The 22,418-nt window shown below is 40.3% G+C and overlaps 1 protein-coding gene across 5 annotated transcripts in view; it reads left to right on the forward strand.

Moving 5' to 3' along the window:
• The window catches only part of epha3 (eph receptor A3), a 113,049-nt gene that overhangs the window by 85,734 nt on the left and 4,897 nt on the right, over positions 1-22,418 (forward strand). For 3 of the 5 annotated variants that reach the window (XM_089003517.1, XM_089003518.1, XM_089003522.1), the window contains 8 exons: positions 888-952; positions 2,327-2,452; positions 4,893-5,078; positions 8,281-8,342; positions 10,901-11,110; positions 12,686-12,835; positions 12,943-13,136; positions 19,053-19,208. In XM_089003517.1, coding sequence (XP_088859643.1) covers positions 888-952; positions 2,327-2,452; positions 4,893-5,078; positions 8,281-8,342; positions 10,901-11,110; positions 12,686-12,835; positions 12,943-13,136; positions 19,053-19,208 — 1,149 coding nt within the window. Of the gene's footprint in view, positions 1-887; positions 953-2,326; positions 2,453-4,892; positions 5,079-8,280; positions 8,343-10,900; positions 11,111-12,685; positions 12,836-12,942; positions 13,137-19,052; positions 19,209-21,808; positions 21,931-22,418 lie in introns of all 5 variants that reach the window. The other 2 variants (XM_089003519.1, XM_089003520.1) reach the window with 2 other exon arrangements.

Genomic DNA, 22,418 nt, shown 5'->3' on the forward strand with positions numbered 1-22,418 from the left:
CGAATTATACAACACAATCCTCTTTGCCAAACAACCTGATTGCATGCATTAAGCATGGCCATCACAAAATAAATACACCTCCTATCAATCATAATTAATTGATGGGTATTTCTAATACATTTCCCAAAGATTTTATTCTAAATCTTAGCAGTCCAAAACAATGTTGTTGTCATCAATTTTATAAGAAAGTTCTTATCAATAAAGCTGCATCCTACGGAATAGCATTGAGAAATACGATCATGCCACATATACAATACAATACAATACAATACAATACAATACAATACAATACAATACAATAAATATTGATTTATATAGCGCTTTAACAACAGCTGAGGCTGTAACAAAGCATTTAACATGGAGAGCTATCATATACATATGTTGGATATGCACAAGTATTTGTATGATAATGAAGGTAGTCTTTGTTGTTCATCAATAATTTTGACAAGCACTGTGTTTGTCCCAAGCAGAAAAGTGCCCTTGTAGTCTTCAGGTCTTTTATTTATTTATGTACGTATTTATTTTTTTGCACAAAATGAACCAGCCACTGATGGCCGAGCGCACGTGTCATAACTAAATGACATGTTGAGCTGAGTACATCTGTATCCATGGCAGAAGCTTTTTCGAACATTTGAGACCCCCTACAGTTTGATCAAACCCTGGTTAAGTACCACTGCGTGAATAGTGTGTCACTGATATTGGCATTATGGAAAAAAAGTTGGCAGATTATCCCGCAGTTCACAAGAGTTGGGATTTTATACTTTTATATGCTCTCCTATGCTCACGCACGCACACGTTCCCACTTGCACATACATCAACTAAACTGGGCCAAGTGAAACCTTATTAGACATGGCACAGCTTCTAACCTCCTCTTTTTGGATTGGCAGGTTTTGTTGCCACAGCAAATCTAAACATCCTGATGAGAAAAGACTGAACTTTGGCAACGGACACCGTAAGTACCGGACTGTTTTTCTTCTTCAATCTTTCCTGTCTCCACTTTACAGTTCACTGAACTCCAATTAGCTGGTTGCATTCGAAATTGCTTGAATGTTTTTTTCCTGTAGATGTTTCTTTCTCACAGTATTTTCACACTTAAAAAAAACAGGCCGGGTGGAAAATGTTGTTACAGCTTGACAGTGGTGTATTATCCATATACCTGGACTGTGTGTCCCAACCCTGATTACACACATGCTCTATATGTATAGCACAACACCAAACAAAAAGTGTCAAAAGAATTTTACAGGGCACAGAAACCAAATTAAGAATTATGTGTGGTGCAGTGTAATGTCTTTATTGTATGGTCTGCCATTAAATACCCATTTCAGGCCAATTAATTAAAATTGGACAATACATTTAGAGCAGAATATCATAACAGAGATGTCAATTCCATTTGTACTTGTCTCACCAGTGATTCGTTTTTCACTACAAAGAGATGGATTATTTAAAAAGCTAAAGTAGAGAAAAATAACAGACATTCTAACAGAAAGTTCCATGCCATATGGCAGTCATTCATAGGTAGGATTGCGAAAGTACTCTTTTTTAATTTTAGTATTTGCCTCTTAATTTATTAACTAGAACCATTAAGCATCATCGTTATACTATATACTGTACCATAAAGCTCCTCAAGACATTATTTTATTTATTCAGTTATTTTTTTAATTAAGAATTATTAAGGAGGGTCAGGATATGACCATGAACTACTACGGAAGTCCAAAAAAATTTTGAAAACAGGCAGGGGGTTATTTCCTTACATTTTATCCCTTCATAAAATGGCACTGAAAATCCTTTGATTTACACGGCTTAATTTTATCCAAGTTGAATATTTTGTCTGACTGGGAAAAACTGAACGCTGAAGTAACACTCAATGTGAAAAAATGCAGTTTTCTGTCATGTCATTCCTTTTTCTCCACACTGAGACCAAGCTGACACAATGTAACCGCAGCCAAGTATTATTTCCATCTGGTCATGATTGAGCTAGAATTTTCCCTAAACCGATCAACTTAGTTTTACTTTTTTACTTGGATATATGCCGTCCGTCTCATCATTTAGAAACATATGTATGGCTGTTGTAACATGTGTTAGTGTGATATTAATTGCCTTCTTGAGAGTATCCTCATGTATCCTGACATGTTCAAAACTCAGTGAGACAAAGGAGATTACATCATTTTAAACCACAAAAGCAACTGATCTGTTTTTTGTTTTGTTTTTGTTTTTCATTTTGATGAAGTCATGGCACTCTGAGGATTTAATATTGAAATATCCTGTATATTTCTTCACAAAGAGGCAGTTCTTGACTGTCACTGTGAACTGCTCTTTCCTACTCCAGTGCGTCTGCCAGGTATTAAAACGTACGTAGACCCCCACATGTATGAAGACCCAAGCCAGGCTGTGCATGAGTTTGCAAAGGAGCTGGATGCCTCCTGCATAGCCATTGATAAAGTGGTGGGAGCAGGTAAGAATCAACTATACTCATGTTGTTAAGATAGAATCAGACATTAAAACACTGCACGTTAAAATATAAAAAAAATAAACTTTAAACCAACATCCTTCCTTCGTTTCAGTTTATTCAAAAAAATGCATTGGGGCAAATGGAGTCCTACATGCAAGGATTATGGGTGAAAGTGCATTGGCAGGTTATGTTGAGTGTAGGCCATAATGTGCATAGTGGGAAATACTAAGTCATTTTAATGCCCCAGTTATCTGAAAGTTCTTTAATTGAGGAAATCAAATGATAAATGACAGTAGGTTGTTGATTCATGTCACCTGTATTCCTTTTTCTGCATCTTGATTTTCCCTTCATGCATCCTGTTCAATCCTATCCACATGATCTCTTTTGGTACTTACCACCGGGTACAATGCAATCAACCTCAGCGTCACATTTTACAGACAATTTTATCTGACAGTTAGGATGTAAAATAGCAGGCTGAACGTTTTAACACGATAACTGTGTATATGTATATATGGTGGGTATACTTTACTGTATAGGACCATTTTCTTGAGGGTTGTGAGAGCAGCAGGGCATTCCTTTTACTTCATTGGACTGTACATTGTAATTTTTAAATCAATATGAATTAAAATTGAATAACTACAGAATATGCCAATGCATTCACCAGTGAGAATTTCAGTACAATCAACTGTGTAGCATAAATGGAAATCTGTTTGTGAGTAATGAATACATTGAATAAGGAAATGTAACTTATAAACTGCTCATTATAGTGTTACACTTCTTTAAACGTTGTGAACAATGTGTTAAATATTGAGAAAGCATTCACTTTACATTACATGATTAGAGGATAAGAGTGCTACCTGTTCTTCCGTGTTGACATCAATGCCACTAGCTGAATTAATGCTATTTGATTTTATGTTTACAGCGATGTAGTAAATTTACAGTATATGCATGCAAAAGGGTAAGCCTGTTGCATCCTCTATGCGATACATCAATTCCCATACATCACTCCGCATGAGAATCTGCCCTCAATAGACTTTGATCAGACTTTGATCTCTTTGCAAATTGGTGATTGCGGTTTAAAATACAGAACACTTTTTTTTAAACGGGTCTTTCCCATCAAAGTAATCAGAATCAGAATCATCTTTATTGCCAAGTATGTAGAACACAAAAGGAATTTGTTTCCGGCCGAACACGGTGCACTAGTATCATCATCTAAAAAATTGCAAAGAGGCACTATACAGTTCAATTTGGGCTACTGTTCAAAGAGTTAATGGCTTGGGGGAAGAAGCTGTTTAAATGTCTGCTGGATTTGGTGCGCATGGATCGGTAGCGCCTGCCTGAGAGGAGTAGCTGGAAAAGGGTGGGCAGGGTCAGGAGGGTCCAGTATGATTTTCCGCACCCGAGTTTGGATTCTTGCAGTGTGCAAGTCCTCGAGAGTGGGTAGGGCGGTACCAATGATTTTTTCCGCCGTCCGAACTGAGATGTAAGCTCCACTTAGTACAGGAAGTGAATGAGTGTCCATAATCAAGCCTTATTAAAATAAGATCTCTACGCTCTGGGGGTGACCACAAAAAGAGCTCCTTTACCTTGTCTGGTCTGCTCACTGCTGGACAGAGCAAAGCAGGAAAGAACAGGCATGATGTTGGTATTTAGACAGGTTGTAATTATTCTGGCCTAAATTCTTCCAGACCCCATCGCTCCATGTCTCGATTTTGACCCATGCTCTGCGTTCCACAGTTGCACTGGGAAATTATACTGTGGGCCAGAGGAAGCGCGAGATCTCCAAATGTCTTAGCTCTGACATCACCCAGCCCTCCCTACGCATATACGTTGTTTAGTATGCATTCTTGATCCACTTGTCGAAAGCAGGGCCAAATCCCTGCAACCAGCTGCAGCATTGACGGCTGCATTTCAAGCATGCAGTCTCCCTGCACCACTTACTGTACATTGTGCAAAACACACACACTGGTACGGGATGAAGTAAACACACACACATCTCGTCACCAGCGAGGAATTCTAATCAGAGCATATTGACTCGCCTTGCATCCACTTGTACTAACAGACAATAGGGTTGTGTCAAAGGCTGGGGAATTTCCTCCATTAGGCACTTTTATTTGTGTTAATCAACAAATGCACTTATCACGTGAGTTTAGTGTTAGATCACTATCCAAACAGTGAGTGACAATTTCTATCTTTTGTGGCATTTACTTTTTTAAGAAAACCTTAAGCATAACATTGCTTTTGTTTGTTATCTCTGAAGACCGCATTTATCCTCCTATGTGACATTAGTACAATTCCTGTAAAACAACAATTAAAAGAAGCAAAGTGTCATATGTCGTCTCTGTAAAATATATACTGATTAGACACAAGAGGGACAAAAGATAGTAACTTTTCCTCAAAGGAGTAATTTCCTTTTTGTAAAACACTCCTTTTTGATGTGCAGGTGAGTTTGGTGAGGTGTGTAGCGGCCGTCTGAAGCTACCCAGCAAGAAGGAAATATGTGTGGCCATCAAGACACTAAAAGGAGGATACACAGACAAGCAGAGGGGGGATTTTCTTGCTGAAGCATCAATCATGGGACAGTTTGACCACCCCAACATCATCAGGCTTGAGGGTGTTGTTACACGCAGTAAGTAATTTTAATGCTTCACTACGCCAAGCCACTTGAAGAATCTGTTCACTGCGCATCTGCATCACACCACCCATCTCGTCACTGGTCAACATGTATCAATCTATAATTCAAACTACAGTAGAACATCTCCGTCTGGACACTCGGTCAAGCTACAGAAACTGTAAGGGAAGTGGGAATGGTGTGGTGTGCTATTTATAGATGACACTGTAGCGGAAATTAAATGCTTTTGAAATGGTCGAAATGTACCACTTTACAAGAATACATGAGGAAAGATTTGTTTTATGCGATTTGTATCCACATTTCATGACACATCCATTCTCTCAGGAATGTTTTTACCGATTCTGAACTGGAAATGTCTATGACAAACGGCCCTGAAGTGGCCAATGCTTCAGAGAAAATTGCAGCATTTTTATCGAGTTGCCGTGGTAAATCTCCTCAGATCAATGTACTCCGATCAAATATGTGTCGTTAGTGGGCATGAATCTATATCTCTTGTGTTCCCCTCCGGGTCTCTTAATAGGACTATCATCTGAGCACAGGAGTCTGTGAAAAGGAATGAGTGCAAAAAACAAAACAAAATAATGAGTCTGAACTTTGTCATTGTGAAACATGCCTGGCCTTTATCTTCCCCGGAGGCAACACCCTTGTTAAAAAGCATGGCTACATAGTGACTAAACCACCAAGACCCTCTCCTCACTTAATTGTCCTCAATTTTTGCATTCCTTTTTTAATCTCTCTCAGTCTAATTGTTTTTTTCTCTTGTGTGATCTCATTGTCCAAAGTGCTCCATGCCCCCCTTTTAATTCAGTTCATATGGATGGTTTGACTTGGCAGAAAGTCTTTTTTTACCCCTAGAAGTCAATGCAGGACCCAAACGGAAAGAAACAAAACAAAATCACAATGTCTTCTTCTTCTTTTTTTAATTTGTATTTTATTTTTTATTCTGTGCTTCACCATTTTTTCAAATTTGATTTACATAGATTCAGCTGTAGGTTAAGGTGCCCGACATTTAACCAAAGAAAAAGCACAAATGCTTACTCGAGAGACATGTTCATAAAACAGAGAAATATATGAATTACTTGGAGACATCCTTCATTTCTTCTGTCTGTGTGTGTTTGCACGTGTGTGTATGTGTGTGTGCGTGGTTGTGGATGCATGTGCATATCGGTGACTGAGCATTTGCAGCGCTACCCTCAACATATGTGTATGAGTTGAACAGCCCGGGAGCATGGCTCGATTTTATGTTCACTGGCTTTGCACTCACTCTCTCTCTCACACACACGCACATGCACACGCGCACACACCCACACACACACGCACACACACACACACACACACACACACACACACACACACACACACACACACACACACACGCACGCACACACACACACACACACACACACACACGCACACACACACACACACACACACGCACGCACAGATACAGATGATTTATTGAGATGCCCTTGTTAATTCTTAATCTTCAGACTTTCACACCCCATTTACCTTGCGGCTTTTGTGTGATCCATAGGCTGCATATTTTTAGAGACACAAACGCATGTTTGATGCTCACACACACAAACACACACACACACACACACACACGCACACGCACGCACACACACACACACACTCACACGCGCACACACACGCACACACACGCACGCACACGCACACACACACACACACACACACACACACACACACACACACACACACACACACACACACACACACACACACACACACACACACACACACACACACCCATTACAAAGTAGCTGCAGGGCCTTTCTCTTTGCTGGAGAAAAGCATGGAAGTGGAGAGGCTTGAAGACATGAGGGAGGAACTAGTGTGTGGGTTCCACTCACTATAAAATTGCCCTCTAAGGCATCCACCACCATTTCGTAGGAGTTTAAGTACAGCTGTATAAATGAGGATTGTAAAAGTAAGCTTTGTGAGTTTATTGAGACAAACTGATTTTGAGTTCAATATAGAACAAATGAAGTGACCGGAACAGAAAACTTCCATTTTCTGATCTGCTTTATCATCACAAGGGTCTCCGGGCGTGCTGGAGCCTCTACCAGCCGTCTTCACTTTTAAATTTTTACTTTGAGTTGGATTTTTCTGTGTGTAATCAACACCTCTTCCCAATTCATCCTTTATGTGTTCCTTTTAAATATGATTTGATTTGTATTTTCAAATCCTATTGCTGAGCGTGTAAGTACTAATATTACTTGCACAAATATATTGGACTGATTAATATAGTACTTACAGTACCATAGTACTTGGTACTATATTAATCGGTACGTCTGTGTAAGCTCTCAGTCGTACAGGAGTGGTCCATCGATGAGAAGGTTTCTTCAGCCGTCATCTGTACAAAAGTGAAGGTTTCGGACGTTATTATACGTATATTAATCGGTCCTATATATTTTTATCCAAATCGACTCCCACACAACTTGTAACCAACCATTTTCCTTTCACTTTAAAGTCCCAGGTTTTGATGCCTTCACCCAATTATTGTAATGTAAAATGGCAATACCAATCAATATACTGAACCTTGATTTGTAACACAACACCACATAATATTTAAACCAGCCCACTTATATGGTTTATGTGGTTTCAGTTGAAATATGAGACGGTGCGCTGCTCAACCAGTAATTGATATCATCTATTTCGTTGCAGCCTGCTTTGATTTAATTAAAGTGATCCATCACGTTTGCACGTGAATGTTATTTCTTTCATCGAGGCTGATAGATCTGTTGCATTTAACACATAGTTCCATCATTTGTCCCACATCTGATCCCGATGTGAGGACAGTTGACACACGAAGGGGAGGAGGAGGGGAAAATTCATCGGGATGAAATGGAGATGGAGCATATGGCTGGTGGCAAGTCAAGAGTGAAGCACTGACAACAAAGCCATCTGGGACAACACAAGCCTTGACGCCGGGCCTGTTGATTTAACACTGGCTGCTTTAGAAGATGCAAAAGTGTCTCGACCCCGCCCTCATGATAATGTTCAGCTGGCTGGTGTTTGAAACAAGGATGTTGCTCTTAATTGCTGTCCTTCTGGCGCCACTAAACAAAGTTTTGAGAAGTGAAAACTTTAATGGTTTGCAGTTTGGTTAGCATTATAGCAGATAGCCGATCGAAAGGATGATCAATCGAATTCCTTTATGTCATTCTCTTTGCAGGCAAACCTGTCATGATCGTCACAGAGTATATGGAGAACGGTTCGCTGGACAGCTTTTTAAGGGTGAGTACACTCGTAAAATGACGCAAAATGGTGCCCTAATCTCAGAAATAATTCAACACAAACGGTGAATGTCATGCTTCTTCTGAAAGAGGGAAATAATCACTTCACAACTTAAGCATTAAATTATGTCAACGTTCTCTGTCCTATGAGTCAACAGAGTGGTGTTTTAATGGAATTAGTTTGCTACTAATTTGAGTGTGCCTAAGTCTCTGCTACCATACATATTTTTGAGGTGTTCGGATCATGAATGTGCAATATTTTTTCAACGCCTATCAAAGTCCATGTCAAATGGTCCATATGCGCTAACGAATTTGTGTCATGGGGCAATAGCAAATCACAATGACAATAACCAAATCAGAATCACAGCCTACCCAGACAGCAGTGACTTTGCTTCCTGCACGCCTCATTAACCAGCTACTTTTTCCAATACAGTAAATTTGCACAAACAGTGATTCTGACATTATGTCCTTAGGCTGAAAACAAGACAACAAATATTGGCCACTGTCATACAGTGACATCAACCGACCTAAGAAATAATATGTTTTGTGTAAATGTCAATGCATTTCTTCAGTTGTGGTCCAGATTGAGTTCTTTATAGATTGTTTACCGATTCAATGCAGACATTCATCATGCAGGGAGGGACTTTTTCATATTTTTTTTTTCCTAAACCATGTCTCTGCTTCTTAAAATGGAGTGACCCGCCTCACCGGAATTAGTCAAAGCAGGAGTGCCAAGTCATAACACTGACATCAAAGCTTGCAGAATCATGTTTTAGTCCCTACACCACGTCTGCACTGCATCATAGTTCATCCTGGAGGAGTAGCTGTTTGTTGGCATGTTGCCTGAGGGTCTGCATTTCATCTCTATAGATGTGTCATATGCACACACACAAACACATGCACGAACTCATAGCTTATGCATTATTGCATATGTCTGAATCTAAAAGGCTTTGAAGTGACAATTCCAGGTGGTCTGGACACTAACTGCTGCTGTCCAAATGCGATGGTCCGGTCGGGTTCATCAGCAAACTAAAACAACAGAAATTAGTCATTTTATTTTCATAGTGAAAATGAGAAGACATTGCATTTCAATGAATGTTATCTTGCACTTTTGTCTTTCATATGCCATAATTGACGTATAGACAGCTTTACCCACTGCATTGGTATATCAAATGAAAAGTAATTGTGAAAGTGCTCATAGAACAGTTTACACCAGAAGGGGCCAACCCGAGGCTTGTGAGCCACATGTGACTCTTTGGCTGCTTCAATGCGACTCCCGTGCTTTCATACGAAAACCAAAATGCCTTGCCGATGGCGCTTCAATTCAAACGTTTCTAAAGACACAGAACGAACCGCATCAGCCTATCATTAATCCCGCTACTTGATTGACATAGAGGGCACCCGATCAGATGATTGGATCACCACTCATGCGCAAAAGTCAGTGCTAAGTGGTAAATGCTAAGTTGAGCGCAATCGACCAAGAGCCAGCAGATTGGTCCCAAGTGGACTGCGAACGGTCGGAGGAGTAAATTGGGGGAAAAAAAGATTAGTGTGTTTGTGTTTTTAGGTTTCATTTATGTTTGGGCGCTCCGGCTGATGCTCGTCATGCATGCAATGTTCGTGTGTGCATGTGTGTGCGTGTGTCGGCGTGTGTGTGTGTGCATCCGCACATTGTGTGTGTGTGTATATGTATGTGTGCGCGCGTGCGTGTGTGTGGCTCTTTGCCGGAACATAATTTAAAAAATGGCTCCTCATCTCTGACTGGTTGGCCACCCCTGGTTTAGACACTCATCAATGAAAATGTATGTTGTCGATTTATTGTGCGACACACTTTTAATAATTAATACCTTGACTCACTCAATAAATAAATCTATTTACAATCAGGTGAAGTCCTCACTTTTCAACCTGACTCGAATTATAAGAAACAAAGTAATTTTGGACAAATCAGACTTCCTGGACAAAAGTTTGGTGAATGACTGATTTTTGTTCAAGCTTGGCTGTGACTCAAAGAAAGGTTCATGGAAGGATGGTTGAATATGTGAAGTGTCAAAAAATCCAAGCGGTTTCTTCTACGTAATGGGTGAATATGTACAGAGCCAGTCCAACATTCGTCACCTCACAAATCAAAATCTCTCCATGAAGACATACCGTATAGTACAAGGTCTCCGTTTTCCTTTGTTACACTTGAATTTGTATGTAGGTACAATAGCAAATAGTACTAATTGTTGAATTAGTTTTATTTTGTACACAAAGAAGACTCTCATGGGTCATCTACATGGGGCATTTTTCAAATTAATAACAGTAGATATGAGATGACACCAGTTTCCAGTGGTTTTCTGACTTCCTTTTTCTGTTTGGAGTGACTCGCTTGATGTCACCTCTGACTACAATGTGGAACAAAATGTCACGAGTGCTTACTAAAATATTGATTGCATGGAAATTGTATTTTTTTCTTTGGAGTTGTGTTTCATGCTAATAATCTGCAACATCAGACTTATGGTTCACATGAGAACAATTTGAAAGGCTGACAATACCTTGTGCTGATGTTTAATTTTGCAGAAACACGACGCCCAGTTCACTGGAATTCAATTGGTTGGCATGCTGCGTGGCATCGCCTCGGGCATGAAGTATCTGTCTGACATGGGCTACGTTCACAGAGACCTCGCTGCACGAAACATCTTAGTCAACAGTAACCTAGTGTGTAAAGTGTCAGACTTCGGCTTGTCGAGGGTACTGGAGGACGACCCCGAGGCTGCATATACCACACGGGTGAGCTAAAAAATAAAAAATAAACACAAACCTGATGGTACAGTCATCCACTGTGCAGTCAAAATACCCCTTTTTGTAGCACGCTATACAATAGGAGATTGTAGATAACACCTATTCTGTAATATCACTCAGAGATTAAGAGGGAAGAAAAAGTTTGTTGAATAAAGTCAATTGTTATATTTATACTGTAACTCAAAACTATTATCTGCCAACATTTGACTGGCATTCCACCTACAGTACCAGTCGGCTTGGCATGCTGCGACTCACAGCTGTGTTATTTTGCAGCATGTGTGTGGTCATTTTCATCACAGGGATAATATGGTCTAGACTACACACGCAGCCCCTTTAGGTATGCTGCAATTTGCTGACCAATGATTGCTTGTCAAATAAACAGCCAGTGTGCCATTTGCCTTCCTGGAAACCTGCTATGACATGTCGAATGATAAAACACAATAAGAAACAGCGAAAATGTTACAGAAGCTGAAAATTATTCACAACGAAATTGTATCTGACCTGATTTACTCTGCTAAATATACAGTAGTCCATAGTGTCCATTTGTTGTTTTTGTGTAGTTTATCATTTCAACAATAGAACTAGATTGTCACATATGAAGTTGCTATTCCTGTTCCATGTCTGCTTGCGTTGCAATTCTGTCTGCACCTCAGTCATACATCAAGTATTATAATATACACATGAGTACAGTATTTTTTTCCTCATCTCACTGTGCCTCCTTGGAACTGTGAGAGTGTGTGTTGTTTTAGAGGAGTGTGTGTGACTGCACATCACTATGCATGAACAGAATAGTCTTGGCCGAAGACATTTGTTAGTACTGGCTGCCTTGAGCCTCCCTCCCTCAGCTACATGTCCCTCATTTATCCTGTCTCTCAGCTAAAATGACAAATGAAGCAGGTGCTACAATAAGAAATGCTGCAGGGAATTTGTGATGAGATTTGAAATATGTTATTTTTGGAAAAATATTGAATTTATGTTTGTAATGAATACATGCCAATGTGGAGAAAAGCCAATCAATATATAATGGCCTTTTAAAGTTGAACACATGTGACTCAGTAGCTTCTTTGGGCCCACCATGGTTTTTCAGTAACTCTGACCTCTCCCATGTCAATATTAACCACAGTGAGATTTGGCTTGACCCACCACTTAACAAGCCAATCAGTGGTGGTTTGGCAATCCAGAGTTCTTCAAAATTGGGAATTATCTTCTGATGAAATCTGGATATCTCTGCCACTTCAAGTTTTTGGGAGAGGTATGGGAAAAGACGAGGTGCATCAGCCTAATGGGGCAGAGCTTTATTATCCCTGTCTGGATGGGCCAACATTCTTGAATGTTCAGTTTCTGTGGGATGCTTCAAGGCCAATTAGAACATGTTGCATCTGATCATGGTTAAGCCAATCCATTGAGAAAAACAAATCAACTATAACGCATGTCCGTCCTCAAGAAAGTCATTGTACTAGCTTCCCATTTGAGTTGTGTTGACTTTGATATTTCAAAGGTCATAGCTAAAACATGGTGGACAAGCCTGTGTCTGTCTGATTTATTTTTCTCCTGGTCTCACAGGGAGGTAAGATTCCTATCCGGTGGACAGCTCCAGAGGCGATTGCTTACAGGAAATTTACATCATCAAGCGATGCTTGGAGTTATGGCATTGTGCTCTGGGAAGTCATGTCGTATGGGGAACGGCCTTACTGGGAGATGTCCAATCAAGATGTAAGTACACAAATTGCCCATGGAGGCAAAATAGCACAGAATTAGCAACAGACATCTGCAAAAAGTCAATCTTAAATCAATAATTTCATTTTCCTTGGTATTTCAAGGTAATAAAGGCTGTTGATGAGGGCTACCGCCTTCCTCCGCCCATGGATTGCCCTGCTACACTCTATCAGCTGATGCTTGACTGCTGGCAGAAAGAAAGGAACAACCGGCCCAAGTTTGAACAGATAGTCAGCATCCTGGATAAACTGATACGCAACCCCGGTAGTTTGAAAATTACAGCCAACACCACATCAAGGTATGAATACAATCTGGGTTCATGTTTATTTATTTATTTATTTATTTATTTATTTATTCATATTTTATTAACTGGAGTTTCAATGCCAAAACTGTCCTGTTTTATTACCATTGTCAAAAAATAAAACATAAAAAAAAAACAGAAAAACAAACAAACAACAAATGTGCGTCTCAAAATAAACACAACCTAATTTTGGGTAGTTCGTCATTTCAAATCTCTATGAGATGACGAATGACTGGCACCATTTATGATACACATCCATATACTGTCATTTGCTGTTGGTTACACTATTTTTTTTTTTATTTTTACTTTCCTGTGTCCACCATTTCATCCCAGAGAGCCATGATAAAGGAGGGCATTACTTCTACAATTGTCATCTTTGGCAGGAAGCAGGACAGGCATTGGGGTCTGTACCAGCCGTATGTGGTATTATGGAGACGTCAAAGCTCATAACATTGACTAATGATTTCTTAAGAAAGTGAAAATAGGTCCCTTGGAGTTTGCACTTAATTTTCCTGATTGGCTTTAAACACTGGGTGAGCACTGGCTGGCCAACACAGTCTCCCGTGCTGATTTATGGGAATTTTGTGTGTGTGCGTGTGTGTGCGTGCGTGTGTGTGTGTGTGCGTGTGTGTGTGTGTGTGTGTGTGTGTGTGTGTGCGCGTGTGCGTGTGTGTGTGTGTGTGTGTGTGTGTGTGTGTGTGTGTGTGTGTGTGTGTGTGTGTGTGTGTCTGTGTGTCTGTGTGTGTATGTGTGTGTGCAGCAGCAGTTGCTCAGTGGGAGCAGCTGCACTCAACTCTGCACACCTCGTTCGTCACAAAACTGTCCTAGCTGGCTAATGGAGCACCCCCTCTTCCCCGCACCCAGACAAGAGCCTGGAACCATAGTAGAGCATCTGGAAGGTTCAGGGGTGGGACCCAGTCAGAGTTTACTGTCTCTGCATGGAGAGGTTCTGGGTTCAGTGGGTCAAGGTTGGCTGTCAGAGACTAATTATAGGCCAACAACAGTCCAAACAGGGCCGGAGGGCACTGGCCATCATGCCGGCTGTACAGTGCAGGGATTCCAGAATGCCTTTAATGAATAAAGCATGTATGTGCTCTCCAAACTGGTAATTTGCCAGACAAACTACTCTGTTGATGTGTGTCAGAAGTCAGATTACATGTGTTTCTTTGCTGATTCAAATGAATAAAATAAACATTCTAACTAAATACTAATGTAATATCGCGAACACAGAAAAGGCCACATAATCAAATACACAGCTATTGCCAAAAAACGTTGCTCACTTATGTTCATGTTACTGTTCAGAGGCTCAACAAAGGCTACAATGTCAATTATTTTTGTCGGTTTAAAAATGTCACATTTGCTTTATTTGCTTAGTGACCCTGAAGCTCTTAATTATCATTAGTCAATACTAAACAAATATATGCATAGATGATCATACGATAATGTGAACTTGTATTAGTGACAATTAAATTTTGACCTCCCGCATTAAAAAAGAAATGCCGTATTTTCCAGTGTATAAGGCGCACCCCCAATGAATGATGTATTTTAAAACATTTTCCATATATAAGGTGCACTGGACTACAAGGTGCACCTTCATTGAACATTTTCTCTAAACATTTTCTCTAAATATACTATATAAATATATCAAAGGTTTCCAAATATAAGAGTCTGGAGTTATGTGTTACTTCTTTGACAGTGGGAAATGGACTGGGACAATAGTTGCAGCTATTGTGGCTCAATATTACTTCACATGTAAGATGCACCTGCGTATAAGGCCAGGGTCATCTTTTTAAGAAAATCAAGGCTTTTGGGTGTTCCTTATACATCGGAAAATACTGGTAATAATAAGGTCAATCAGCTAATGTTTTTATCTGTTGATCCATTATACTAAGAAATAAATAACATATAAAAGACCTCCTTTGAAGAAATCAGTATTTTTTTAAGTACAAGTATCACATGCATCCATTTCAATTATGACACCTAAAATTAATCAAATATTTCGAGTAACAATCTTGCATGCACAAGTGAGATAAAATCATCATGACACACCTGAAGTATTTCAGGTTAATAGCTTCCCTCGAACCACCTGAGTGGTACTGATTAACGCAACACAGCATCCATCATATCCAACAGAGGCAGATCAGAAATTCAATTTAAAGGGCCAACGCTGGCTCTTTGTAGCAGGCTCTCCTCTCCGAGGGGACTCTGTGGGAATTACCCCGGTGGCACAGCCAGAGATGAATTGTTCTCCCGCTGTCTTGTTTGCACAAGTTCTTCTTTTTGTCTCCTCTCCTCCCTTCAGATCCATAAAAAAAACAAGACTTGTGACAGTTATCGTTACCCAGAGGTCATAAGAATGACAACCAGGGTGATAGGGAGAACAATAAAAACATGAATAGGGCATTGTGTTTAGTGTTTGATAATGGTACTTTTATTTTTACCTTGTGTTTTCTATAATATAATGGTGTTAAAGTCACCAAGAAATCCCTTTGCTCAAATCTCCTTCTTTCTTTACTCGTGATCCTGCCTCGTTTTTCTGTGTGATGCTGCCGCAAATGCAACAACAGAGCAAACAAAGAGAATGATGAGGCAAAGAAAACAAGGTCGTTTGCAGTTTACATCTCAGAGGAAAGAGAGAGACCAGATGATGAAGGGAAAAAGAGATCAGAGTAGAACGAATGAAACAGAACAAATACGGAGATATGATCAAGACTCATTTAGAAAAACATATCAGGGCAGATGTTTTAATTATTTGATGTGTTTTTATTCTGTTAGTACCTGGTTTTAACGTGACCATTTGTTGCTCACAAATACTTGTATAGCCTCTTTTTTCCACAAATTAGTCTTTCTCAGTTACTCCTGTGGACCATTCGCTAGTTTGACATACCTCTGATCTAGCAGGAGACAATTCTGTCAATGTGCCTGCCACTTACATTTTCCTCATTTTCTTCCCCTAATCAAAATGTCTTTTTGCTTCTCCTCTAACTTCAGCGTCCTTTCTTGTCGCATTGGTGAAAATGCAGTTTGGTTAACCTCTTTAACAAATAACTGAACAGACATTTATAGAATATTGAGAGCTCGGTAAATCTTCTTCTTCTTCTTTTCCTTTCGGCTTTTCCCCTCAGGGGTCGCCACAGCGAATCAATGTCCTCCATCTATCCCGGTTTTGTGCATCTATTCCCTCACACCAGCTACCTTCATGTCCTCTTTGACCACATACATAAAACCCCTCTTCGGTCTTCCTCTCGGTCTCCTGCCTGGCAGTTCAAGGCTCAGCATCCTTTTCCCGATATAGTCGCTCTCTCTCCTCAGGACATGTCCAAACCATCTCAGTCTGGCCTCTCTGACTTTCTCTCCAACGCCTCAAATATGAGTTGCCCCTCTGATATATTCATTCCTGATCCTATCCAACCTGGTCACTCCCAAAGAAAACCTCAACATCTTCAACTCTGCTACCTCCAGCTCTGCTTCCTGTCTTTTCTTCAGTGGCACTGTCTCCAGTCCAAACATCATGGCTGTTCTGACCACTGTTTTATACACTTTTCCTTTCATCCTAGCTGAAACCCTTTTATCGCATATCACACCTGACATTTTTCTCCAGCCGCTCCAGCCTGCCTGGACACGCTTCTTCACCTCTTTTCCACACTCTCCATTGCTCTGGACAGTTGACCCCAAGTACTTAAAATCTTCCACCTTCTTTATCTCTTCTCCCTGTACCATCACTCTTGCACTTGGATCCCTTTCATTCACACACATATATTCCGTCTTGCTGCGACTGATCTTCATTCCTCTCCTTTCCAGGGCATATATCCACATCGCTAGTTTCTCCGCCACCTGTTCCCTGTTCTCGCTACATATCACAATGTCATCTGCAAACATCATGGTCCAAGGAGATTCTTGTCTAACATCGTCTGTCAGCCTGTCCATCACCATAGCAAACAAGAAGGGGCTCAGAGCTGACCCCTGGTGGAGTCCCACCTCCACCTTGAATTCCTCAGTCATACCGACAGCGCACCTCACAACTGTCTTACAGTCATGATACATGTCTTGCACCGCTCTGACATACTTTTCCGTCACTCCAGACTTCCTCATTAAATGCCACAGCTCTTCTCTGGGCACCCTGTCATACGCTTTCTCCAGATCTACAAAGACACAATGCAATTCCTTCTGACCTTCTCTGTACTTCTCTATCAGCATTCTTAAAGCAAACACTGCATCTGTCGTACTCTTTTTTGGCATGAAGCCATACTGCTGCTCACAAATGTTCACTTCTGCTCTTAGTCTTGCTTCGACTACTCTTTCCCAGAGGTTTATTGTATGGCTCATCAACTTTATTCCTCTGTAATTAGTACAACTCTGCACATCTCCTTTGTTCTTAAAAATGGGCACGAGTACACTTCGTCTCCATTCTTCAGGCATCTGTTCACCATCTAAGATCTTGTTGAATAACCCAGTCAGGAACACCACCGCCACCTCTCCAAGACACTTCCATACCTCGATTGGTAAATCATCAGGCCCGAGTGCCTTTCCCCCCTTCATCCTCTTCAGTGCCCTCCTCACTTCATCCTTGCTAATGCTTGCTACGTCTTGGTCCACAACAGTCACGTCTTCTACTCTTTGTTCCTTCTCATTTTCCTCATTCATTATTTCTTCAAAGTACTCTTTCCATCTCGCCATCACACTACTGGCACCTGCTAATACATTGCCATCTCTATCCTTAATCACCCGAACTGTCTCGCCAGCCTGTAAAGATCAGTCTCACCTTCCTTGCTGTCTAGCCGAGCATACAAGTCATCATAGGCCTCTTGTTTGGCCTTTGCCACCTTTACTTTAACCGTGCGCTGCATCTCCTTGTACTGCTGTCTACTCTCGTCCGTCCTCTCAGTGTCCCACGTCTTCTTTGCTAACCTCTTTCTCTGTATACACTCCTGCACCTCCCCATTCCACCACCAAGTTTCCTTATCTACCTTTCTTCCACTTGATACACCAAGTACTTTCCGACCTGTGTCTCTGATTATGTTTGCTGTAGTTTGCCAGTCATCTGGAAGGACCTCTTGCCCACCCAGTGCTTGTCTTACCTCCTTCCTAAATGTCATGCAACACTCTTCTTTTTTCAACTTCCACCATTTTGTCCTCACTTCAGCCTTTGGTTTCTTCATCTTGAGAGCTCGGTAAATAATTGCACCTAATCAATGACTAACATGACTGATTTGAAAGAACATAACATCAACATCAATATCGCTCAATAACATGTCGCTGTGGCTGTGCGAATGTTAAAACCCTGTCATACAAACTCAAAGTCAGTCCATCATCCCCACATGCTACAAAAAAACAATTGTTTATTTTGGGAGAATTTTCTTTTCTTTTTGTATCTATTTGAATTTGAGCAGTTTTCTTTTTTGACAAATACATCCAGCTCTCCCCTGATTTGATGGATGTTAAATTTGGAATTGGTGAAATGTGATTTTCCCTTATTGTTAGATTGTAATGGGGTGACACGACATAACTGTATTGAATTGATAAACCGATTTTCACAAAATGTTGCCAAACAGTTTGTGCTTTGGCACATGAAGTACTTTTGGGATCTCAGCTGCGTATCCAGAAATGGATATTCTGTATTATAAAATAGGGCATCATTTTGGCGAACACATAACACTCACTTAATTTGGCATCCTGCTTGAAATAATCAGACATTTCCATTTGGATCGTTATTAAATGGAGGGAACACAAGTACGTGTGTGCTTGGAGCTTTCTGATGGTCAGCGAAAGAGGCAGCATTTTACTGTGTTTTCACCTCTTCTCCTACAAAACACACCCTTAGTGGGGGTGGGAGGGAGTGGGTAGTAGGGCGCACATTTGCTGTACTTATTTGTCTATATAATGTTTTTAAAGCTAATTTTCCTGTCCGCTTAGGCCGGCCAACTTGTTGCTGGATAGAAGTAGTTCAGAGGTTCCCTCAGTGGGAACGATTGGTGACTGGATGGATGGAATGAGGACATTGCCCTGCAACGAGGCCTTCTCTGGGGTCAGCTACAGCTCCTCTGATACCCTGGCTAAGACTTCCACAGAGTAAGACACAAATACACAAGGCTCCACTGCCTATTCATGTCAAAAGTCTTTGTCAGAGCCCAAATTGCGAGGCAAGCGTTACTGGAAATTTATAAAGCCTTTTTATAAAGAACCCACAAGCATTTTCTCGTGTTCATCAAACGATAAAAAAGCTATGGAGCAATTACTAAAGGTCTCACGGTAACCCATCTTGACAGGCATTTCACCATGCTCTCAATATGACTATGAAGGTAGAAGGTAAGGACGTGAAAAGATATGATAAAAAGAGAGAAACAAAAATCGAGATGTATTGGTAGGGAATTGTGAGATCCACCAAAGGGATTGGAGAAGAGAAAAACTCGTCATTGTTGAAATGAGAGGGTAAATTTGACATGTGAAAAGAGCAGCCAGGGAGGCCTTTGCAAGAGAAAATATAGACATGGTCGTCCCATTGGTATGCAAGAATCCCACATGGACATCAAGCAACATTTTCCAAAAGTTATGTGGCGACTAAACAACAGCAGATGTTTTTGTTGTGTACCACTGAGGGTGTATTATTGAATTTCACAGTCTTTTGTCAAGTACTGTCTCAATGGCCGAGTTCATTGAGGGGAAAACAAATATACGATACATATATATATATATATATATATATATATATATATATATATATATATATATATATATATATATATATATATATATATATATATATATATATTTATATTTATACGGATTTATATTTCACCCCAAAAATAAAAATGTACAATAAACAAACAACAACAAACAAACAAATAAAAAATCAAGATATTATTTTAATGTTTCATCCAGACATGTGACAAGTTTAATCGATCAGAAGTTATTTCCAGTCAACAACCTGCAAAAGAAAAGCTTACTCTGCAGACTCGCGGATAACAAAACACACCGCACGGAACTAATCTTACACGAAGGAAATCCCATTGCCCTACCCATTTTTTTCCCTGTGGCCAGATGCCAAATTGGATCATTTCAGTATCAATCCTATAAATGATGAGGCTGTAGCAACCAAGGCCAACACCGCTGCCATTGCACGACTCTGAACCTTGACTGGGACTATGCATTCCTCTATATAGATTACTCTATTGATTCCTCCAGACTTAATCGAGTCCTTGATAGTCAGCACAAGTGTTGCATACTTGGTTGCAACATGCTGACTCATCTGTTGGTGTAATTTAAGTCCAGTTTGGGATATTGGTGGTTTAATTTTTTAGTTTATCTATTTTTCATTGGGTGGTGGTGGTGAATACACACTTCATAACATCCTAAAGTGGTCGTGCACCATTTTTATAGCCCCCCCCCCAAAAAAAATATAATAATAATAATAATAATAATAATAATAATAATAATGAACCCTCTTACACACTTTAAAAATGGGTGCCCAAGGAGACCACATGGAAATTGTACTTGGTTTGGTGTCTTGCTCAAGGGCGCACCTGGATGTATATATGCTTGTCTGTAGTGGAAAGGGAAATGTGATTTTTTGACCACATCCACATCAAAACGAGTATTTGGGAAAAATAGTTTCCTTTTTTCCCTAACCTTCACTTATTTTTTACCACTTTCAAAAGTCTTTTGAACTGTCCCACAAATTGTTGACAGCCTGATAAGGAATCACATTTCTCATTTTGTCAGTTCTATGCATGCGGACAGATACAATAGAGTGGGAAAACCACCTGAGTACATGTGGACATAATCTTATCTCTACGTTTCCTGCCACACATGCTTTGTGCTTTTTTGAAAATCTGGAAAAGTCTTTAAAGTTCAAACCCTCCAAGGGCATAGCAAGTGATCATAGCTGTTATCCAGCATCCGCTTCAAATCACATCCTGAATTTTGCTCGAGGATGATCACTCCCCTTTATAGAAAAACTGGCCCTCTTATGCAGAGTTGAGCTTTCATATCACAATGGTGCAATCGGGTTAATCGACAGCAGTCCAGAGAGAACACACTGGGATGTTGTCACATTTAATTAATCTTAATACAAATACCCAGCAGAGGTATTATACTGGGTTCGTGGGAATGTCTACACAAACATTGAAGAAAGAAACATTTTGACAGCTAATGTTTTTGAAGATACCTATCTCTGGCCATGATGTAATCCCACCCCCCTCCCCCCAGGTTTATACATACCGTATAGAAAATCTTCAGATTGTTTTGGCTATTCTGCCTATTGTTGAGTTCATTGCTTTTGGCTATTCTGATGAGAAAATAACAAACAGACCTGCTTCCTTAAGATTTTAGGGAAAGGTAACACATGGCTCATGAGATCATTCAAACAGCTTAGGTTTTAAAGAAAATATGACAACATGAACTCATAGGGCAACAGATCTTGATCTTGACTCGTAGCCTATTCAGTTTTGTATTATTCCGAATGTAAGTTTTAATTCATTGTGTGACTTCATCTTTTGTGTTATTGGAGCCAGTGTTGCACATCTTTGCTTTGTATGTACATGAAATTGAGACATGTCAATGTGTTAGATTACCGTTAAGGGAAAAAAATGTCTGCAAAAACACCAACCAGGACATGACAAATAGTGATGGGATTTCATTTGTTAACATTGCTGGGCATGGCTGTGTCTCAGTAGAGTGATTCTGACAGAGGTCCACGTCACACCAGCAACTTGCCCAGAATGGGAGCCGTCCATGGGGATCACCACTCTCTAACACGCAGTTCCTCTCCTTTCGATTCCTCGGATTCTGGATGGTGGGTGGTGCAGCACAGCCGAGGAACGTGCCCTCCTCAGCCGTCCTCAGGAGCTGAACGTGATCTGTAGAACTTCTGATTGGCCTTCATTTCTAGGTTTTAAGGGGATTGTCGGTGATAACATGATGGTTATGTTTCCATCCCACAATGCACAATGAAACATGCACAACATGTTAAAAAAACATGCATGTCCACATCATGAAACTATATTACCACCATTTGACTGCGAGACGTTTTCCATTATTTTTAGCATTCCAAATGCGGTGCAAATTTTCTGAATTATCTCACTTATGTGCATGTATGACCTACACATGCAAATGGGTGGTGACATTTACCATTCGTGTACATCTGCAATTTCAATTAAAATCGCAATACCGTGATACATCGGTTTACGAACCCCTTGGCTTACGAACTTTTCGGTTTACGAACGTTACATTTATGAAAATTTTACCTTGGCATACGAACTTTACCTTGGCATACAAACTTTT

The sequence above is a fragment of the Hippocampus bargibanti genome, linkage group LG08, assembly GCF_051943395.1.
Source record: "Hippocampus bargibanti isolate YZ-2025 linkage group LG08, ASM5194339v1, whole genome shotgun sequence".
Lineage (NCBI taxonomy): Eukaryota > Metazoa > Chordata > Actinopteri > Syngnathiformes > Syngnathidae > Hippocampus > Hippocampus bargibanti.